The sequence below is a fragment of the Zootoca vivipara genome, chromosome 3, assembly GCF_963506605.1.
Source record: "Zootoca vivipara chromosome 3, rZooViv1.1, whole genome shotgun sequence".
In the NCBI taxonomy this organism is placed as follows: Eukaryota; Metazoa; Chordata; class Lepidosauria; order Squamata; family Lacertidae; genus Zootoca; species Zootoca vivipara.
Window position 1 is genome coordinate 67,907,768 of NC_083278.1, and position 21,818 is coordinate 67,929,585.

At 41.1% G+C, this 21,818-nt stretch overlaps 1 protein-coding gene across 8 annotated transcripts in view; it reads left to right on the forward strand.

Annotated features, from left to right (window-relative positions):
- MAP3K4 (mitogen-activated protein kinase kinase kinase 4) overlaps window positions 1-21,818 on the forward strand; it is an 86,322-nt gene that overhangs the window by 40,792 nt on the left and 23,712 nt on the right. For 6 of the 8 annotated variants that reach the window (XM_060272797.1, XM_060272798.1, XM_060272799.1 and 3 more), the window contains 14 exons: window positions 1,819-3,200; window positions 7,242-7,484; window positions 9,546-9,692; window positions 10,070-10,227; window positions 10,708-10,824; window positions 11,190-11,289; window positions 11,391-11,474; window positions 12,042-12,308; window positions 13,333-13,482; window positions 14,527-14,688; window positions 15,697-15,830; window positions 16,845-16,923; window positions 17,142-17,220; window positions 19,643-19,739. In XM_060272797.1, coding sequence (XP_060128780.1) covers window positions 1,819-3,200; window positions 7,242-7,484; window positions 9,546-9,692; window positions 10,070-10,227; window positions 10,708-10,824; window positions 11,190-11,289; window positions 11,391-11,474; window positions 12,042-12,308; window positions 13,333-13,482; window positions 14,527-14,688; window positions 15,697-15,830; window positions 16,845-16,923; window positions 17,142-17,220; window positions 19,643-19,739 — 3,199 coding nt within the window. The remainder of the gene's footprint in view (window positions 1-1,818; window positions 3,201-7,241; window positions 7,485-9,545; window positions 9,693-10,069; window positions 10,228-10,707; window positions 10,825-11,189; window positions 11,290-11,390; window positions 11,475-12,041; window positions 12,309-13,332; window positions 13,483-14,526; window positions 14,689-15,696; window positions 15,831-16,844; window positions 16,924-17,141; window positions 17,221-19,642; window positions 19,740-21,818) is intronic. The other 2 variants (XM_035108601.2, XM_035108604.2) reach the window with 1 other exon arrangement.

The following is a 21,818-nucleotide window of genomic DNA, read 5'->3' on the forward strand; positions in this document are numbered from 1 at the left end:
ATACTCCATATATATATATATATATATATATATATATATATATATATATATCCCCATATAGATGAATGGGATCCGAGGCTGAAAAGAGTGTTTTTCTACGACTAACAAGCAAGCTCATAATAGGACTTATGATTTGTAGCTCATTCTCTTAGCCACTGTGCTAAACCTGCTCTCCAACTAGGTTGAACATATATCACTTAGTTCCTTTTTATTTCGTGTAACAGGAAGAGAGAGTTCACCACCCTCTGTTAAAGCGGTTAGTGGTTCAGGTACAACATGTATAGTATGTAATTTGTGATTCATGGCAAGAGCAGCACAGAAGTTTCCCCAGCAATGCCTGAAGTACAGAAGATTCATTATGCTGGAAAGTAGAAGAAAAGTGGTGGCGATGGGAACATACACTGCATTGAAACCTCCATCCGCATTATACCTTTACCTTCTTCTTTTTTTAACCTATACCAGTAGTATAGAACTCAAAGATGGAACAAACTGCTACAGAAGTTTTCTCCAACCCTCACAGCCTGGTAGTTTCTGTGAGAGGGCAATGGATCTATTACAATTATACCCCCTATGTGCAAAAATGGTTGCTAAAAACAACTCTCATTCTCTATGCAACATTTTCTTTTTTGAAACTTGTTAGGGTAGGGTTGGATGGGTTAATAAGACCTAATTGTGGGGGGGGGGGGAAGAGAGCAAAAATCCTTCTTCTCCCTTCCATTAGACTTATGCTCTCCGAATTGCTCCTTAGTCACTCATTCTAGCTGCCATGTGCAGCAAAAGAGATAATTATAATGAGAAGTCAATTCTCATAATTACAATTAGTACAACAGAATGTTTCCATTAGGATGGTTTCAGAGCTAAACCTATTACTTTAAAAGCTCCACTGTATCATTATGTCTGCCTTTAGTTGCAAAGTGACTCAGCATTGCCTTTATTTCAGGGAGTGAAATGTGCTCCAGAATTTTTTTCTGTGGTTGTCAGTTATTACTATTAAATCTGTCATGACTGTTCAGGAAAATATGAATGTTTGAGTTCTTATGGTAGGTTGTGGTTTAAATTGAGCCCCTAGAACAGGCATAGGCAACCTTGGCTTTTCAGATGTTTTGGAACTACAACTCACATGATCCCTGACCACTGGCCCTGTTAGCTAGGGATCATAGGAGTTGTAGTTCCAAAACATCTGGAGAGCCAAGGTTGCCTATGCCTGCCCTAGAAAGAGCCCTCGGAACAAAGAAACCCCAGAAATAATTTGTGATACCTAGATGAAGCACCTTGACAATCACAACAAGAGTTTTTTTCCATATCTCCGTATCTTTAGCTGTCGAAGCTGTATGGGAAGTAGAAGAAGTGGTTGTATGGTAACTGGAACTTAATAAATCAGAGTTTAGCAAATGCAGCCCGTGAGAACTTCTTAATGCAGCCCCTGAGGCACCAGTGTGCTCTGTTTAATTACATGGGATGTGACTGTGCTGTTGCCATACCTGTAGCCACAAATAACATTCTGCCACTTTACCTCTGGCTGTTGTTGGATAGCCACTGATTTAATACATTGCCTATGACAATGAACTTGAAAACATACGGGGTACAATATTTTAAAACCACTTGTGCTACATTGAGTTCTGAACTGTTTAAATAATTGTAAGGGTGTCCAATGAATATGATCTGAATATGAAGTTTTGAGACTATGTGTCATGTGTGTTTAGCACTTCACAGAACTGGAATATTATACAAATGGGGTAAAGAAAACAGGGCATGTGTGTTTTAAAAAAGTGAACTTATTACTTCTGGTGCAAACAATTTTTATCTCCTAATTTTCAGAGAAGATGAGCTCGCCAAGCCAGCTGTCCAACAAAGACAACGCCAAAACCACTGAGAACACTGAAGAGCACAGCTATAAGCAGGGGAAAAAGATCCGAGCCACCCTGAGGACAACCGAGAGGGATCACAAGAAAAATGTACAGTGCTCATTCATGTTGGACACGGTTGGTGGGTCCTTGCCAAAAAAGTCAATTCCAGATGTTGATCTCAATAAGCCTTACCTCAGCCTTGGCTGCAGCAATGCGAAGCCTCTCGTATCTGTACCTGTGCCTATAGCCAAAACTACACGCCAGACTTCTCGTACTGATTACCCAGCGGACCGCTTAAAGTTCTTTGAAACCCTGCGGCTTTTGTTAAAGCTTACCTCAGTTTCCAAGAAAAAGGACAAAGAGCAGAAAGGGCAGGAGAGCACTTCCGCTGTTGAGTTAAACCGATCCAATGAACTAATTTGGCTTGAACTGCAAGCTTGGCATGCGGGGCGGACTATTAACGACCAAGACTTCTTTCTGTACACAGCCCGCCAAGCCATCCCAGATATTATTGTTGAAATCCTTACTTTCAAAGTGAACTATGGGAACCTCTCCTGTCTAGGAAGTGGCGCTAGTCTTAATGGTACATCAGGAGGACAGTGTAGAGCAGCTCATGGAGCTAATGCTATGGGCTACTCTAGCTACCATGAGCATCTCTATCGCCAGCGGGTCTCATTTGAACAGGTAAAGCGGATAATGGAGCTGCTAGAATACGTAGAAGCACTTTATCCATCTCTGAAGGCCCTTCAAAGTGACTACGAAAAGTATGCTGCGAGGGATTTTCAGGACAGGGTGCAGGCACTCTGTCTCTGGTTGAACATTACAAAAGACTTAAACCAGAAACTGAGGATTATGGGAACTGTTTTGGGCATCAAGGATCTCTCTGACATTGGCTGGCCAGTGTTTGAAATCCCTTCTCCTCGTCCATTCAGGGACAACGATCCAGAGGATGAGGATGAGGAGGAGGAGGACGATAGGGAAACCTCGGGGGCGTGCACAGAAGAAAGTGAAGATGAAGAACAAATCTCTCAGGAGAGTGTGGAGGAACTCAGACAAGCCATCCAGAATAATTTTGCCAATAAGCCAAATTTTGACTTTCAGGCACAGGACCATTTGTCGAGAAAGCTTGACAGGCTTGAATCTGAGGATGACTCAACCTGCTGGGCTGTTACGGAGTGCAGCGGTGAGACGGGGTGCAGCAGACACTGTTTGACCTCTATTTATAGACCGTTTGTAGATAAAGCACTGAAACAAATGGGGTTGCGAAAGCTCATTTTAAGACTGCACAAGTTAATGCACGGTTCCTTGCAAAGGGCCCGAATGGCATTGATAAAGAGCGATCAGCAGTTGGAGGTAGGTTCTGGGAGGAACAGGGGGTGGGAATCGGTTGTTCACACTGGTAAAAGATTTTCAAGAAACTGTTCCTTTGTTTCAATTTTCTCTTCGGAAACTATTCTTCTGTATAATACGCACATAGTTGTTTTGCGATATGCAGTGCCTTGCTAATGAGTCATCTTAATCACTGCAATGTGTTAATGGAGAAGTATTGTATATAAAAACACAATGTGGAACTCCCATGTTGGTCATGCTGGCCTTGGAAGTACGCATGTGCCCTTGCTCCATGTTGGCTGTGTGAGGTGCTGAGCCCTGAAATCTCTCCTTGAAGCTGCTTTGTTAAAGAGCAGAGGCCTGAGGAAGGCTTCTCTTCTCGGCTCTCCCATCTGTGGATCGTCAGTCCAGTTTCCTTCCCTCCCTTCTTGTTTGGATCATAGTTGTTCCTGCCCATAAAGTCATGGGCAGAGTCTAGAAATGAAGGCTAGACTTTCAAAACGTGATGCTTTGTGTACTGGTTAATATATGGCAGAGTTAGGGGTCCAGCCCCACAGAAATGAAATAGAAAGCTTTCCTCTATTTGTGAAGTGTGGGAAACTAAAGCTCTCATGGGAGTCCTTGCTGGAGCTGAAGCGAAATGTAGTACAGTACATGCCTGGAATCTGTTCAGTTCTGAATTTTACAATACGGATTGGCATGGAAATGAAATTTAAATAACTTATTTCCTTTTTTATTAGATTTATATTCTGCCCTTTGCCCAAGGAGCTCGGGGCGTTGTGTGTAGTTGTTCCCCTACCCATCTAAATTCATCCTCAATGTTTCTTTGAGGTGGGTTGGGCTGAGATACAGTGACCAGCCCAATGTGACCAAGCCATGATTTTCATGCCTGAGTGGAGAATTGAATTTGGCTTGCCCTGGTTTTAGTCTCAACACCTTTTCATGGATTAACATCATGACACCCATGGAGATCCTCATGCTCTGAGATCTTCCTTTGTGCCTGCAGGGTCACTCCCCCTCCCCCCACTGAAATGAGCCTTCTTTAGCTAATAAAAGACCCTTTTCAAGGTAACTGTGGTGTGCAGGACATTATTGGGTGCATGCATTATTGTTAGGAAGGGGAGATTTATGGTATGCCTGTGGGTGCCCATAGCAGTTTCTCGGTTTTGTGTTGTGCCAACAAATGAAGTATGAGTGGCAACCCATTCAATCACTTCCACATTACTCTTCCATTCTTTTAATCTCTTCCATGGCTACTGAAGTATCATTCAAATTACACCAGAATGTCTGTGTTCATCATGGCGTTTGGAGGGGGGTTGCTCAAGGACAAATGTGTGTTCTGAAGAAGATAAAGTGATTTAAAGATACTGGATGTTCTTTTATTATAATATATGAGTTTGAGCATATTAATTTATACTGTAAGCCTTGTATGGGTATTGAATTGAAAATATACATGTGGGTATGATGCCTTATTGTGCTTTGTATATCAAATTGTGTTTTTAATTTGAAGAACCACAGTCTAGAATAAAATTAGAAGGCATATCAAGATGACCCTTGCCTTGAGAATGGATTTGCTAATCCTAATTATCTACCATAGCTACTTTCTCAAATTGTCCAAGGAAGGTTCTGCTACTTTTCTGTGCAGTTTTTTCCATGAACAAAATGATCGCTGCTAGAAAGTTTTTCCCGTTATCTAATCTGCTCTTCTGCAATACAGATTTTTAAAATGTGAATGTGGAGAGATGAGCATTGCTGTTGTGTTAACTACCCAGCGATGGCATTATAATTGTATATAGAGTTCATACCTTTCAGCTGTTTTATAAAGAATCCTAAGTCTTATGAAATGAAACCTCATGGGATGTTAAGAAACCTATCTAACAAGGTCTCACCGTCTAATTTGATGGTGAACAGTGAGGTGTAAAAAAGAATTGAGGCATTGACTGGTTCCATTTTCCAAATTAACTCCCGAGTTTAGGATTGGAATATTATTATTATTATTATTATTATTATTATTATTATTATTATATTTTAACAACCAGCCCTTTTAAAGGGCTGTTTAATAATGAAGTCTACTCCAGGTAAGTTTTCTTTATTGTGGAGACATCTTTCTTTAGAACAAGGCAGCTAACCTATGGCTGTCCAGAAGATGATGTTGGACTCCCTTCAATCCCAGCCATCATAGTCAATTGTCAGGGATGATGAGAGTTGCAATCCAATGGTATATGGGTAGCCACAGGTTACCAACCCCTGCTCTAGAAGATACTGGATGTAGACTTTTCACACTGTTTTTTGCTGTGCAGAAATTAATAATCTATATTAGTATATAGAAGGATGAAGTTCACATTTTGGCAATGGTGTATTTCTTAGCATGTTCATTCCTGAAATATTTTGTTTTCTGAAATAATGCTATAATGAGAAGCAGTCATCTAATAACAAATGCACAAAATGTCAGAAATGTGGGGCGGGGTAGTATAAAGAAAAGCAAATTGGATGTTGCATTTATGAAAACTAAGACACTTACAGTACAATCCCATACATGCCTACTCAGAAGTCAGCCCCATTGAGTTCAGTGGGACATCTTCCCAGGTAAGTGTATACAGGAATGCAGCTTTAATATGTTTAACTTTTTGGGCTAGTATAATTACATGTAACTAGCTTACTGTGTCTATTTAAAATTATAAATTTCTGATTCCAGAGAGATGCTGATCAAATTATTTACTACTTAAGTATGATAATTTCATATGTCATAATATGGAATATGATGTGCAAAGTAAAAAAGGACTTTGAGCATCCTGCTATTTCAGTTCTATGACTGAATGTTTAGTTACATGAGCATTTATTCATTACATGAGCTGTTGCTTCCGAAACGTTCAAAAACCAAAGTGTGGCTTCTGATTGGCTGCAGGAAGCTCCTGCAGCCAATTGGAAGCCCTATCAGATGTTCGGCTTCCAAAAGAACGTTCGAAAACCAGAACAGTCCCTCCCGGTTTTTCGATCGTTCGGGAGCTGGAACGTTAGACTCCCAAGGCGTTTGGGAGCCATTGTACGGCAGTAATGTAGTAGTAGTAGTAGTAGTAGCTGGAACGTTAGACTCCCAAGGCGTTTGGGAGCCATGGTACGGCAGTAATGTAGTAGTAGTAGTAGTAGTAGTAGTAATAATAATAATAATAATTAATAATACTGGTGCTATGAACACAAACTTTTAATACCAGTCACACTCAGAGGTGCATTCAATCATTCTTTGCATCGTATCTCTTCCTCAGCTATACATTTTTTTTATTTGGATGAACTCATTTAGTAATAAGCACTTAAAATGCTGATATCAGTGGAAATGTATACATTCACAGGGGTTTCCCTTTCCTTAAAATCCAAGGAGGAGCAATTTTTTAAAATGCACCTCATTTTTATAACATGAACATTTAAATTTACAGTTAGTAGCTGAAGGACAAACTCGTTGCAAATGGCTTTTTAACACATTGATGTAGGTAGCAATTTGTTTAGCCTATTAACGTTTTATATTGCATGTAGTGCTGTACAATCACTTAACATAAGTGTTTTAGACATTGTTTTAACAGTAGGTTCGTTTGCAGATTGGAATTATGATGTTCATTTTAATGTTTACTGCATGGCATAGTAAAGCCGAACTATCACAAAATATCCCAACCCACCCATGCAGATTTTTTAGAGGTGCCCCTCATGGAACTTCAGATATATTTTGCTTTGAATATCAATGCTTGTGCTGCATCACAAACTGCTTTTGAAATCCACTCACTTAAAAATGGGCTTGCTATGCAGCATGGCATGATGCTGATTTGAGAAAGCTCAAGCGCCCTTCTGGGCGTGCAAAGTTAATTGTATGATCTCTCCTGGCTTGTGACCAGCATCTACTACTATATTTCTACAGGTCTGAAAGGAAAGCCTGATACTTTGATTGAACAAGATTGTTGTTCTTGTTGTTTTGGTCAATGTTTGGTGGTGGGTTTACATCTGATAAGTTATTTAACTGGAAGGGGGGGGAGAAAGCGTTCCAGGTTGTTTGTTACATAGTATCTATTTTTTTGTTAGTTTTCAGAGTACCCAGATCCCATTTTATGTTCAGATTACGTGCAGTTGTCAAATTCTCCGCCTTCTTCAGATCAAAAGTGCAGCACTGTGTCACGGGAAGAGCTGAAGTCTATGGATTTGCCATCTTTTGAGCCTGCATTCCTAGTTCTTTGCCGAGTCCTTCTCAATGTTATCCATGAATGCCTCAAATTAAGGTTGGAACAGCGGCCTGCTGGGGAGCCATCTCTCTTGAGTATTAAACAGGTTTGTGTGTTATTAACCCCCATTCCCTCTCCAATCCTTAGCAATAAGTCTTATATTGTTGCACAGAAGGGATGCGTAGTATGTACAGTGGTGCCTCGCTTAAGGCTGTAAGACTAATTTTTCGTTAGACGAATGGATTTTGCAATCGGAGGTTGCCTCGCAAGACGACGAGTTTTTCTATGGCCGCCGCTTCGTCTTGCGAAGTGTGGCCATAGAAAAACAAACCTCCGACTGCAAAGTCCCGCGTGCAGCGAAAAATTGCCAGGACTTTTTGCCGCCTGCCTTCCCTTTGGCCTGGGGAAGGCAGGCGGCAAAACACCCCCACATCGCCGCACTTCTGTTGGGCGGGGGGAGGGAGGAAATCCCGGATCTGTTGGGTGGGAGGGAGGGAGGAAATCACGGATCTGTCAGGCGTTTTCGCTGGCTGCCTTCCCCAATTCAAGGGGAAGGCAGCCAACGAAACACCCCCGCACCGGCGCGCTTTGGCTCTGGGTGATGGGACGAAAGCACGCCGATGTGGGGGGTGTTTTGCCAGCTGTCTTCCCCTTGAATTGGGGAAGGCAGCCTGCGAAAACGTCCCCGCACCGGCGCGCTTTGGCTCTGGGTGATGGGGCGAAAGCGCGCCGGTGCGGAGATGTTTTCGCTGGCTGCCGAAAGCCCCACTTTCACCTCAGCCCGTCTGACACAGCGCAGATCGGAGGAGGCTTCTCCTCCGATCCCGCTGTGTCGGATGGGGTGTTGGGAAAGCTGGCGGCAGGGGGAGAGGAAGGAAGGAAGAGAAAGGGCTGCTTTCTCTTCCTTCGTTCCTCCTCCCCCCCCCAACAGAGCCCGCATCTGACGGGGGTTCGGAAGCCCTGTCAAATGCCGGCTCTGTCGGGCGAGGCGGTGGCACACCTCTCTTGGCTCGGGGACGGCAGGCAGGCAAGAGAACAAGCGCCTGCCTGCCTTCCCCGAGCCAAAAGAGTAAAAACCGCTGCCGCCGCCAGGCCCCCGGAGCCCATAGGAACGCATTAATTGACTTTTAATGCGTTCCTATGGGAAACAGTGCCTCGCAAGACGAAATTTTCGTAGGACGAATTGAGTCCTGGAACGAATTAATTTCGTCTAGCGAGGCACCACTGTATTTAGATTGGTGGTAATATTTTTCAGTAGCATGAAAATATACTTAAAAGATAACGAAGGCCAATATTCTGTGTACCATTCTAACATTTTGCAAATAATTCTCTGCTAATTGCTTTACCAAAAGTTACGGTAAGATCTTATACCTCTTCTCCTCCAAAAGCCTACAATTTTTTGTAAGCTGCTTTGAGACACATGGTAAGAAGCAGGATATACATTTCTTGATAAAGTGATGAACAATTCAGAGGGAAGCACAGTAAGCTGATAATTCTTTTTCTTGTAAGAATGAGGACAATTACTGAGGATTCTGTGGAGGGCAAATATGGTTCTGTCTCTGCTTCTTTGCCAACTAAATTGACTTATTCCTTAGCTTGGGTAAATACATAGCATATTTATTTAATGGGTTTTAACTCCCTACTCTGTTGCAGGGGCTTGGGTTACAGTATACTGTAAAAGGTTTATCACGCCCCCTCCCTTCCCCGCAATTCTAGCATTGTAGCAGGCAAACGTGAAAATATGAGGGCAGGCTTTTAGGTTTTTTTTAATTAAAATAAAAAGGTTTTGTGAAATGATATAAAGCAAACTTTTTATAATGGTGTGTGGGATTTGACCTGTGGAGATCTGGGTTCAGATACCATCACTGGTCATTACCATTTGAGGCCTTTCTTGGAGTAAAAAGTGGCCCCAAGTTACAGGCTCATTGTGATAATAAATGAAGAAAGGTTTGTAAAACGCTTAGCAGAGTTAATGGTCTGTAGAATTCACCTCTGAAATACCACCCACTCTACTGTTGTAGCTCTTGTGTTGCTTGGCTGTTTTATGTTGTGCAGAGAGGGCCACATGATCTATTAAAACCTCTAAATAAAATCTATAATTAAAATCTCAAGAGAAACTCTAAGCGTCTGAATGATTTATTGCTCTTTATGGACTGTTCCCTTGCAGCTAGTGAGAGAGTGTAAAGAGGTCCTGAAAGGGGGTCTGCTTATGAAGCAATATTATCAGTTTATGTTACGTGAGGTGTTAGATGACTTACAGAAGAACAACTGCAACATCGACTCTTTTGAGGAAGACCTGCATAAGATGTTAATGGTAAGCAAGCAATCCTATTATTTTTTTTAGTGGGTCACTTCTGTAGGTTTCTCTATCGGATTCTTAATTGTCTCACCATTGTCAGTTTATTTTCATTAGCTTCTCTAGTTGTGCAGGAATTGTGTTTCTGTTTTAACTATGCTGTGCAATATAATCAGGGGTCCTGTTTTGGATGGTCCTGAGCTTTGCTCTTTAGAAACAAAAACAGAGATGAGGTGCTGCTTTTTACATATCTCCCTTGGCATCTCACCTACTCCTCGATACATTCTGACGATATTCTATTTCACAAAGCCACCATCACATTACAGGTGGGCTCTTTCTCCGTTGTGCAGTGATTGTGAAACAATAACCTAAATTGCTGTTCTTCCTTTTTCAAGGTTTATTTTGATTATATGCGAAGCTGGATCCAAATGCTACAGCAGTTACCTCAAGCATCTCATAGTTTAAAAAATCTCCTGGAGGAAGAATGGAATTTCACCAAAGAAATCACTCCTTATATACGAGGAGGTGAAGCTCAAGCTGGAAAATTGTTCTGGTAGAACTTATTATTATTGTGATTCTCATGTCCATTTTGCTCAAAATTTATTAACAGGGAATTTTTTAAAAAAGTTTTATTAATTGGAAGTCTACTGCCGTTTAAAAATATTACTGTACATGATAGAAAGTTCTAAGGTTTATTTTAAAAAGGATCTGCTAAGATTACAGCTCCCTTAAGCAGCTTGTTGTCATGTCTCCCAATTCTATTGTTTCGTCAAAAAGTAAAGTCGATCTTATTAAAAAGCTAGTAAAAGTTGTATTAAGCAGTGTGTATCTGAACAATTTTAAAATTAATTAGTCCCCCCCCAAAAAACTGCATCTGACTGGGGAACATTTCATTTCATTTATTTTACATAAACTTTATTTAATACTTTCATATCAATGGCATTCTAATCCTGGAATGCTTTGGAAGTTTTGATGCACAAGCCTCTTTCTGCAGTGTCTGTGGGAGTGACAATTGTTTTTGATTTTGTTTCAGTGACATTGCAGGGGTGCTGCTTAAATCTACAGGGATCTTTTTAGACTCTGGCTTACAAGAGAGCTGTGATGAGTTTTGGGCTAATGCTGATGACAGTGCAGCTTCAGATGAAATCAGGTACTCCCAGACCTACATAAGACACACTATAATGTTATGGATGTCTTTATATGCATGAAAGAAGCAGCATGAATTTCTTTTAAAATTGCAGCAGAAACTCAGTGTTTGTGTATGTTCAGCCTAATAATGCTTGCAGTTAAGGGCCTGAAAATAATTTCTGTGCCTTGTTTCCTTAAACTGTACACTTTGTCTTTTTGTGTAGGATGTGTCATCTTCTCAATACCAGATTCATTTTTAGCTTCTTGTTTGTACATATTTGCCTTCTGACTTCTTGATTAGTCTTTTTTATGTGTTCTTCTTCAGCACATTTGAATGCATGTGTGACAATGTGTTGAAATAACTGCATTCTGTTAAATTATTTGTAGGAGGTCTGTGATAGAGACCAGCCGGGCACTGAAAGAGCTGTTCCATGAAGCCAGAGAGAGAGCATCCAAAGCTCTTGGCTTTGCCAAGAGATTAAGAAAGGTAAAAATAAAATGTGGTTTTACATAGTGTGTCCAAATTCAGCTGCATTGATAGGCTTCTCAACAGTGCACTTTGATAAACACCTGTCATTTTATTCTTAGGACCTTGAAATAGCAGCAGAGTTCACATTGTCTGCCTCTGTGCGGGACTTCCTCAATGCCCTGAAAGCACAACAGTACATGAAGGTAAAATCAACCTGGGGCTTAAAGGCACTATTATGCTCTCCAGTGTGTGGCGTGTAGATCTTGTGCATGTCTACCTACCAAGGTTAGACATTTCTAGCTACCAACGGACCAGTTCGTGGGGGCATACTTTGCTGAATTATAACCTGCACTTGGATCATATGATGAAGGGAAGGATAAGATACACTTAATAATTTCTCACTGTGTGCTGTGATGATGGGTAATGAAACATGGGAAGACAGAGTGATGCCTAGTAATGCGTTGTCACTACACCCTGGGGCGAGAGCAACACCACTTGGTATGTCTTCAGTGTCAATTCTCTGTAGTCTTGTTCCCTGTGATCCCCACTGGCTAAGATCATGCAATGATGGGGAGACAACTGAGATACAGAAGCACTAGGTGGTAGTTGTGGGGAGGGATGCAATGCAAATAGCCATGGAAAAGGTGCATAAAGTATGGGGTGGAAGTCACTTAGTATCTGTGAAAATCCTTTCACCCTGAGAAAAATGAGTGAAATTTTTCGGTGGTTCTAGGTGTTAATAATTTGGACCCTATTGGTTTGTTCCTCAGGTACAGATCCCTGGACTTGAAAACTTGCAGATTTTTGTGCCAGATAACCTTTCAGGAGAGAAATCTATCATCCTGCAGCTACTTAATACAGCTGCAGGGAAGGACTGTTCAAAAGACTCTGATGAGGTTGCAAGCGAACCATTTTTACTTATGACAAAGTACAGGGACAAAGATGATGACACTGATGACAGCTGGAGCACTTGGGAAGGACAGCCTGTCAAAATTGTCCCTCAGGTGGAGACAATTGACACATTGAGAAGTATGCAGGTAAATAATTTCTGTATTAGTATTCTTCCGATTTGGTAAATGGTAGTTATTTATGGACTCCCAACATTTAAGAAAGGCTCTGCTTTTCTCACATGTAAGGAAATTGGAAATACTACTAGGATAGGACCTTAGGTGCTTGAGAATTCGGCCTATGCATTCTTCATAGGGGTTTAGTTTTCATATGATCCTCATGTTGCAAAAAAGTGTGTATTGGATTGAGAGTAGAATAAATTGTCAATATAGCCTTAGATCAGACTGGATGCTGCGATCCAGAACTTCAAATGTGCACGGTGCTTTGCTGAGTAAAGTGGTTCTATTCTGAACAGCTTGCTGTAGTACCTAACTGTAGATTGCTTTTTATTATTCTACCTTTTTGTAAAACCGCTTTGAGGTTTCTTCTACAATCAAGCCTTGTATAAATTTTATAAAATAAATAAGAAACAAAATTGGAAGCTAGATGATGGTAGTAGAACATTGTTATAATGTTAATAAGTTCTTGCACCAGTTGACATATGGGAGATATCAAACGGCTTTCTTCACTTTAGAAGTATGAAACGAATGCACATAGTGAACATATAAAGTTTTCATTCTAGCAACAAGAAGTGCATGGAGCTCTCCTCCTCCCACCGCTCAGCAACTGATTTGCTGAAGTGTGCGTCTGCATAGACTTCATTCCCCAACTTGCTGTGTGGAGGTTTTGTGCCACAGCTGCACATACAACTGGAGCTTCTCTCATCCCTAGCAGCCTCTGGTGCATAGAGGGAGGCAGACAATACACCAAAATATGTTTATCAATATGTAATGGTCTCTAAATTGATCACATTGAATGTTGAAGAGGCAGCCTTGGAAAATCCAGAAGTACAACTGGAGACATTTTTCATAAAATTAGCAATTTTGTGGGAAGGAAAATAGTACCATTTAAAACATGTCAGAGTTAAGTATTTTAAATTTCAGAATAGCTGTAATTGAATTCGCGTGGAGAACCTGTTCTCAGCAACACCATAAATTAACCTCATATTCTTAGGTTGACAACCTCCTCCTTGTAGTCATGCAGCCTGTTCATCTTGTGAACCAGAGAAAAGCTGTCCAACAGTTTCTTGAAGGGCTCATCTCTTTACATCAGGAGCAAACATCCAGCCAGCCAGTCATTGCCAAAGCTTTGCAGCAGCTGAAGGTACACATATTTCTGGTTTATATTCCTCTGGATTGTTAAGCATTCTCAGTTACCGTACTTATAATTACAAAATCCCTAAAGAGGCGCCCAAGGTCTACTTTTAAATGCAAGTGATCAGAAAAAGATTGTCATTGCAGTTTTGTGTAAGTAAGTTGAGAGTCATTTATACAGCAGGCTGAATGAATTGTATGTACAAATTGGGAAGTTGTATGTTTATGCACTGACGCATGAGGCATAGCTTCCAAACAGATTTAAATAGTAAATAAGAAACTTTATATCGTGCTTTAGGAAAACAGTAAAATGCAGTGCTTGGGGAAACCTTTCTCTTATAAGGCTTTACTATTTACAAATCACCAGTTTTATCCACCTGACTTCTACTCAGAGTAGATCCATTAAAATTAATGGACCTAAGATATTCATGCCCATTAATTTCTGGATTACTGCTGTGGTTACAAAAGTCACTTATCAATGTTTGGTCCAGTGTTCCAGATTTCTAGGGGTTAACCAGCAAATTCATGGAAGCTGGCCATTGCAATCTGTGTGTGGGAAACTGGGTGTGGAAACTTGCATGCACACAAATAGTGGTTGGGTATATGCACTTGAAGAAACTTAATAACACTTTTGATGAAGTTGGCTCTTGCATAAAAATCACATTTACAGTGCAATCCTATATATGTCTACTCTGAAGCAAGAACCACTGAGTTCAGTGGGACTTACTGCCGGGTAAATAGGTATAGGATTGCAGCCTAAGGTACCCCATGATATAGCGAGAAGTAGCCATTGAGGGTTATCATAAAGTTCCTGTAGAACCATGTATTACACGATAAGGAAGTCTCAATTAACTATGAGTTAATTGTTTTGATAAATTTGTTGTTTGCTTTATATGCTGTTGTGTTTGATATTATAGAGACTGCAGTGTTTGTTGTTTTTAAATGCTATTGTGATTTCTGTGAGACTCTTTGAGCTCAGCATTTGCTATTTGAAAAGCAGAATACAAATATTAAATACACACAGATTTCAGCAAATATTTTTCCTGTTTTCCAGAGTGATGCATTACAGCTTTGCAATAAGATAAGCAGTGCGATTGACAGAGTTGATCGCATGTTCACATCTGAATTTGATGCTGAGGTTGATGAATCGGAATCTGCCACCTTGCAGCAATATTATCGGGAAGCCATGATTCAGTGTTACAACTTTGGTTTTGAGGTTGGTTCAAGAGAAATGTTTTGCCTATTTTTTTTTCCAAGCGGAAGGCTACAATTTTATTTCTTTGAAGTGAATTTTTAAATGGGTCATGTTTTTTAAAGCAGCCTTTTGATTGGGTAATCACTTTTCACTTCGGAGAAATAGCGTTGTGTAGCTAATAGTACCGGTAGCAGAATGTTTAGAATCAGACCTAAGGGCTCGTCTAGCATAGTGTTCCGTTCTTACAGGGGGCAACCAGATGAGAAGTCCACAAGCAAGACATGAGTGCAATAGCACTCTTCCGCTTGACATTTCATGCAAAAGAACAAAAACGCACAGAAAAATAAAAACAATATATATTTCCCATTAGAAGAATGCTTGTTTTGTTTGAAAGTCATGAAACATTGGAGGCTGTGTAGCAAGCACACCACATAAGAAAGGAGAGTAAGACCATCTGCTTAGGTCAAGATTAGACCCATCACAGCTCTTCTCCTTTTTCAAGGGCTGCTGCTAAATAGCAGTGTTCCCTACTGCGTTTCCCTTTCTTGTGTATGAAAGGCTCTAGGGAGTTTTGACTCAACAGCCTTTTTATTTATGCATAACTGCAGTTTTGTATTGCATTGGTTATCGGCAGGTTTGTATGCAAGGTGTTACAGAGACATACCATGCTATTCTCTTGCTTTTTCACAGGGTGGTATCTTAACAAAGTAGTTCCATTTGCACAATGATTTCCATTTGCACAGTGGATCTCCCCTCTCTCCATCAACAATATTTAGGGGAGATGGGGGAACGCAAAGGGAGGGAGGGGAACATCCATTGCACAGCCAGAATTCCTTGTGTTAATGAACTACTCAGTTGGATACCACCCACAGTGTGTTTATGTTGTACCTATTATTAATTTTGAGTTTGGTTATTGGAGAATTTGCAAATCCAGATGCAGAATTTTGAAGTTTAAGAAACACTGTTGTAGCAGTTGAAAATGGCAATATTTATTTCAAAGCCTTGACAGGTGATTTTAATATCTTGCAGTACCACAAAGAAGCCATCCGTCTGATGTCTGGGGTATTCAGACAGAAAATTGGAGACCAGTATATCAGTTTTGCAAGGAAGTGGATGAATTATGTCCTTACTAAGTGTGAGAGTGGCCGAGGTACTAGACCAAGGTAATGATTGAGAAATAACTATTTTTGATTTTCCTCCTTTCTGTTTTATGGGAGCTTGAATATTTTAAACAAAGAGCAATGTTGCTGCCTTGATTACTTTGAAGATTATATTAATGCTAAATACCACATGAGTACAAGAATAAGATATTTCAGATAAACCAAGGCACCAATCATGTAAGAGTTTTCAGATTAGCGTGACTCTCATGATTAGAAAACAAGGCTAGAATTAAGGTTTGTTACACAGTTTAATTAGACTTGATTTTTAAAATTACAGTATGGGGAATGCATGCAATAGTAAATAATCAGGGTGACTTAGAATTTAAATCCTCTGCACATTGCCTGCCTCAAGAGCTGCACTCAGCATCCAAGGATTTTCTTGTAATTTGCTAGGTACCTGAAAGTCATGGCATTTTGGTTACGGTTAATTGTGGGTTCCGAAGCATTTTGGCTGTCCTTACCAGGTGTACATCCTTTTCTTACATGGCATACATTTCATTATTTCCTTTGTTGTCACTAATTGGAAAGGATAATTGTTACGACTGAGATGCTGCAGAGTTTGGCCAGACTTTGCATTGTGGACATATTAAATGTCTGTGGGGAAACAGGGACGTCATCTAGATCAGGAGTCTGTAGACACTCCCACCCCCCACCCCGTGCCACCTAAATCTGCTCTGGAGGGTTTTGGAAACCCCCCAAAATATGTTTAGGAGGCACATGGAGGAGGGGGAAGTCCTGTTGTGCCAATGGACCTCGTTCCATAAACACATGTCCCAGTTAGTGCTATGTTGAAGCCCACCTAAGAGTGTTGGGATTACAGTATTCTTTCCCATGCATAGCCATAAAAACATAGCTGCAGGGAACAGAGTCTTGAGTAGGCATTGTTTTAGATTTGCATAATGTTTAGAAAGGCAAGGTTTTTGTGTAGCATGGCAACAGAGGTTGTTTTTCTCTAAATAAATACAGCTGCTTATGTAAGTACTCCTGGTTAACCAGTAACTCCTTTCTGCACAACAGGTGGGCAACACAAGGTTTTGATTTCCTTCAAGCCATTGAGCCAGCCTTTATTTCAGCTCTGCCTGAAGATGACTTTTTGGTATGTCATTAACCACTCTCACATTTTAAGTTAACAAACACTATTGGCTGCATTTGAGACCAGATAAGGACTGTTTTGCTAGTGGTTCATTTTATTCATACTTCTTGAATAATATATGTTCCTAAGTTATACATTTCAATTTGTTAAAGATACTGCAGGTACTTATTAGAAAAACACGGTATTTATTGTTGCAATGATGTTAATTTTCTATCTTCCAGAGTTTACAGGCGTTGATGAACGAATGTATTGGCCATGTAATTGGAAAGCCTCATAGTCCTGTTACAGGTTTGTACCTTGGTAAGGCAGCAGCTACACAGTCTCTTCCTCTGGAACTTTACACCTGTAGTTTGTAGAAGTAGAAACATGTCGTTGTAAGTAAATTGAATGTGTAAATCTAAAATACAAGAGTCACAATAAAAACAAGAATCAGCCAGTCATCCAACTCAGTATGTCAGCCTCCTGTCTTCACAAATTGATGGCAAAAAAAATAATCACCAGGAATGGGGAACCTGTGACTCTCAGGGTGTTATTAGACTGCAGCTTCCATCATCTTTGACCATTAGTCATGCTGGTTGGGGGTGATGAGAGTTGGAGTCTAAACAACCTGTAAAGGACCAGTGTTTTCCCATCTCTACAATAAAGAATGTGGTTTTTAAAACCCCTGTAAAATATAAGAAGCATAAGATAATTCATCTTGGCCTACTAGAACAGACAGGTTTTCAGTTTGGCTTGGAATGACATCAGGGAGGTGAGGTGTCCAGATAACTTTTCTCAAGGCACAACATTCCAAAGCATGAGCACAGCAGCTAATTAAGTCCCATCACATGTTCCTTTCAGTGAGCCTCAGGAATTGGCAGGGCCTGTCCAGATGATTTCAGTGAGCATGGTGGTCCCAGGGCATGGTCTGAAGGGACAAGAGGCCTTGCTGAAGCTAAGCAGGCCTGGATCTGGTCAGTGTGTGGATGGGAGACTGCTTCCGAAATGCACATGTGCTGATTAGAGGAAGAAAGGCAGAAAAAGAATAAATAAACAATAGGTGGTCCTTTAGGTGTCCAGGCACTTATACCTCTTAACTTTAAAAGTAGAAACCAGCACTTTGGATTGGGCCCAGAATTGAACAGGACGCCAGTGAGTATAGTACAGGCATAGGCAAACTCGGCTCTCCAGATGTTTTGGGACTACAATTCCCATTATCCCTGACCACTGGTCCTGTTAGCAAGGGATGGTGGGAGCTGTAGCCCCAAAACATCGGGGGGGGGGCGAGTTTGCCTATGCCTGGTATAGTACAACAGTGGAATCACAGGCTGCTGACAACTGGCTTCAATCAACACCCTTATAGCTGCGTTCTACAGCAACTGAAGTTTCTGAGCCCTCCTCAAAGGTAGCCCCATGTAATAGTAATCCAAGCTAAGGCACGTGTGACCATGCTCACAAAACAGCCATGAACAAACTGGAACTATATGGGGAATAACCTTATACAGAATATTTTGCATTAAGTGAAGTTCATACTAATAGCAGAAAAGGAGTAGCTTTCCTGGAGATTCTTCAACTTAGCCCTGCATACCTTGTGTCTTACCAAGCCAAGCACTGCCCATCAGCCATACATTGTTGGTGGCAAAGAACAAAAACAAGATTGATCAAACTATTGGTAGGCCTCCTATGAAACCGGTGGGCTACATTGTGCTGGGAGGGTCACAAGGTGTGCAGACCTGCATGAACTAGAGAGGCCTGCAAGCCAATGTGGAGTCTTGTTGTGTATAGAGTGTGTGCTCCACAATTAGCTTGGCTTTCCCTGCTTAAAATGTATAAACAAGGGAGTTAAGTATGGCAGGTACAGCTATAAAGTGACAACATTAAAATGACTAGAAGTGTTCTGCTGATATCAGGTTAGGTCGGATCTCTCTTGCTTATTGTGGTTGAGCTTGAATTGCTCCTAATGGACCTTTGTTGAGTATATTGAAGAAATAATGGCAGTACTTGGGGAGGAAGAGAAGAAAACTCAAATCTGAGTTGTGCTTGAACATCAAAGATGCACTTGGAAGAGTGAACAACTTCAGTCCAAACCAGTCCAGGTTAATTATGAAAGAATATATCTGTAGTCAAGCTAAATATTTAAATATACAGTGGTACCTCGACTTACGAAGACGATCCGTTCCGCGGCGCTCTTCGTAAGTCGAAGTCTTCGGTTGCCGAAGCGCCTGTTCTGCGCATGCGCTGACCGTGCGGCGAAAAGACTTCCAGGGAAGTCGTTCGGATGTCGAGGTATGACTGTACAGAACAAGTCCCATAAATTGGGAATTGTCTTGTGGCTTAAGGAAGCCTTTGTACTTTTGCAAAATATTACACACAGAGAGACCCATTTTCTTAACTATTTGTATGCTAAATGATATATATAAATAGGAATAGCTTACTTACTAGTGCTTGCTTTTCCATAGCCCACTACATTTCTTGGCTACTAGCCTGCAGATACATTGGGCTGACCAATTTCTTAAGTCCGCTTCTCATGGGCAGGCAGGCAAATCTGAATGCACAGTGAGCCACATCATTTGCTATTTGAGAAAATCTCTCTGGGTTGATTTCATCCCAGTTTCTTCCACTTCAAACAAATTGCATGAACTGGACCTCCGTTACAATGATCCTGCATCAAATGTGACATGCATGTGTTGACTGTTCTCTTCAATCATCTGAATGCCCTCCCTCTGCCTCTTTCTGCTTGTAGCTATTCATCGGAATAGTCCCCGTCCTGTGAAAGTACCTCGGTGCCATAGTGATCCCCCAAATCCTCACCTCATCATCCCAACACCAGAAGGGTTCAGGTATTAAAAGCTCATCCAGATCCTTACTGCTTGTAGTCTAGAGGAAACTGGCGTTTCTGAAGTTGTTCAAGCAACCTTACCATTTGAACCTTGCTGTCTGCCTTTATCCAAATGAGATTAAAAAAAAATTCCTATGTGCCAAGCCCACAATAATTTCTCCCCTTTGAAAAAATGCTTAAAACCCCACAGTAATTTTCCTTATTGTTATGAGTTCTGTGAAGAATGTCATTGCCTCTGTAACATCATTTTGATAAGTGACATAGCCTTTCTCCTCTATACCTGAACAACTTTCTGAATTTTTATTATTATTTATTGCTTTCTTCTGTTCTCCATGATATGTGAATTCAGTCATATGCTACTACAGTGCTGAAGCTAGAGGTGTGTTTTGTGTGTGTATGTGTGAGTTATAAAAAAGCAGCAAGAGCAAGGCAGCTCTTTCTCCCCATCTCTGTCCACCACAGTCCTATCCTACAGTTTCTGGAACCTTCATTGAACCTCCCCACCCCCTCATTTTTTTGCTATTTCCTCTCCTTCTCCTCAAAAGGTTGCAAACAACAGGGACCCAGGTGGCGCTGTGGTTAAACCACTGAGCCTAGGGCTTGCTGACCAGAAGGTCGGCGGTTTGAATCCCTGTGGCGGGGTGAGCTCCTGTTGCTTGGTCCCAGCTCCTGCCAACCTAGCAGTTCGAAAGCACGTCAAAATGCAAGTAGATAAATAGGAACCGCTACAGCGGGAAGGTAAACGGCGTTTCCATGTGCTCCTCTGGTTTGCCAGAAGCAGCTTTGTCAGGCTGGCCACATGACCTGGAAGCTATACGCTGGCTCCCTCGGCCAATAATGCGAGATGAGCGCGCAACCCCAGAGTCGGTCACGACTGGACCTAATGGTCAGGGGTCCCTTTACCTTTTTACCTCCTTCTCCTCAAAAGGTTGCAAACAACAGTATTAACCCCCAAACAGGTGGACCCTCCTAAATCTATAGTATACGGAAAATGGAAACTTGGCTTTTGATGACAAATTAGCGGTAGCTCTAGCAGTAATGTTACTGATTTTTTAAAACAGCTTTATTAAGACCCTCGGACAACTGAGATGCAGAAAATGAAGCTTCTGTTGTGCTGCTTTCTCTTCTGGTTTTTTAAATATGCATGTATGTGCATGCAAATCCCTGTGATGCTGCTGCTTCTGTTAAGTGTAGATTATGAAAGTTAGCTGAATATGGTGGCATTTCTGCATCTTGGAAATCAGAGGGTTTCCACATCAACTTGTCTATGGACGTTGTCACTTCACAAAAAATATATATATTTACTATAAGAACTACTATACAAAGCCATCATGCAGAGACAGCATTTGTACACATCACACTAAATCATGCAGGAGCAAGCCTCAGCAGATTTCAGATTTACATGCCACGTTCCCCTCCCCTCCCCTTACAGATTGCAAGGAGATCGGAAGCTCCTGCTTTTGCATAACTGGCTTGTGTCACCCACACCAACAAACTATGGTTAGCCAACTTCAAACTATAGGTGCTGAAACTGGCTTCTTTAAACTGTGACCATACAGTGGTACCTCAGTTCTCGAATGTAATCCATTCTGGAAGATCATTTAAGTTCTGAAACATTCGAAAACTGAGGTGCAAAGGGCTATCTGCAAATCCAATCGAGAAAATTGAAAAACACGCAGCTGAATTCCTTTGACTTCCAAGGCGCGCTTGAAAATGGAAGCATTTACTTCCGGGTTTTCGGCATCCAGGTTAAGATTAAATACAGTTCCAGGTCTCGACAAAAGGGCAAGCCCTGTTTAATCAAAAGTGTGGCTCTGCGAAAGGAGAAGTGAGGAGGCAGAGCATGTGAGCCCAAATAGTTTAAGAGTAGTGTATGCCTGCTGCTGTAGTATTTTTACTCACTACACTTTTTGTTTACAATTTTGTTTTCAGTACTTCACATTTATAAATGGATCTCCTTTTGCTTGCTGAAAACAATCTAGGTCCTCAGTTGCAAGCATAATTTTATAGTGCAAACTGGAAACTTAACCTACTTAGAGCTCAAATCATTTTACAGGTTTTTTTTTTAAATGAACTTTTC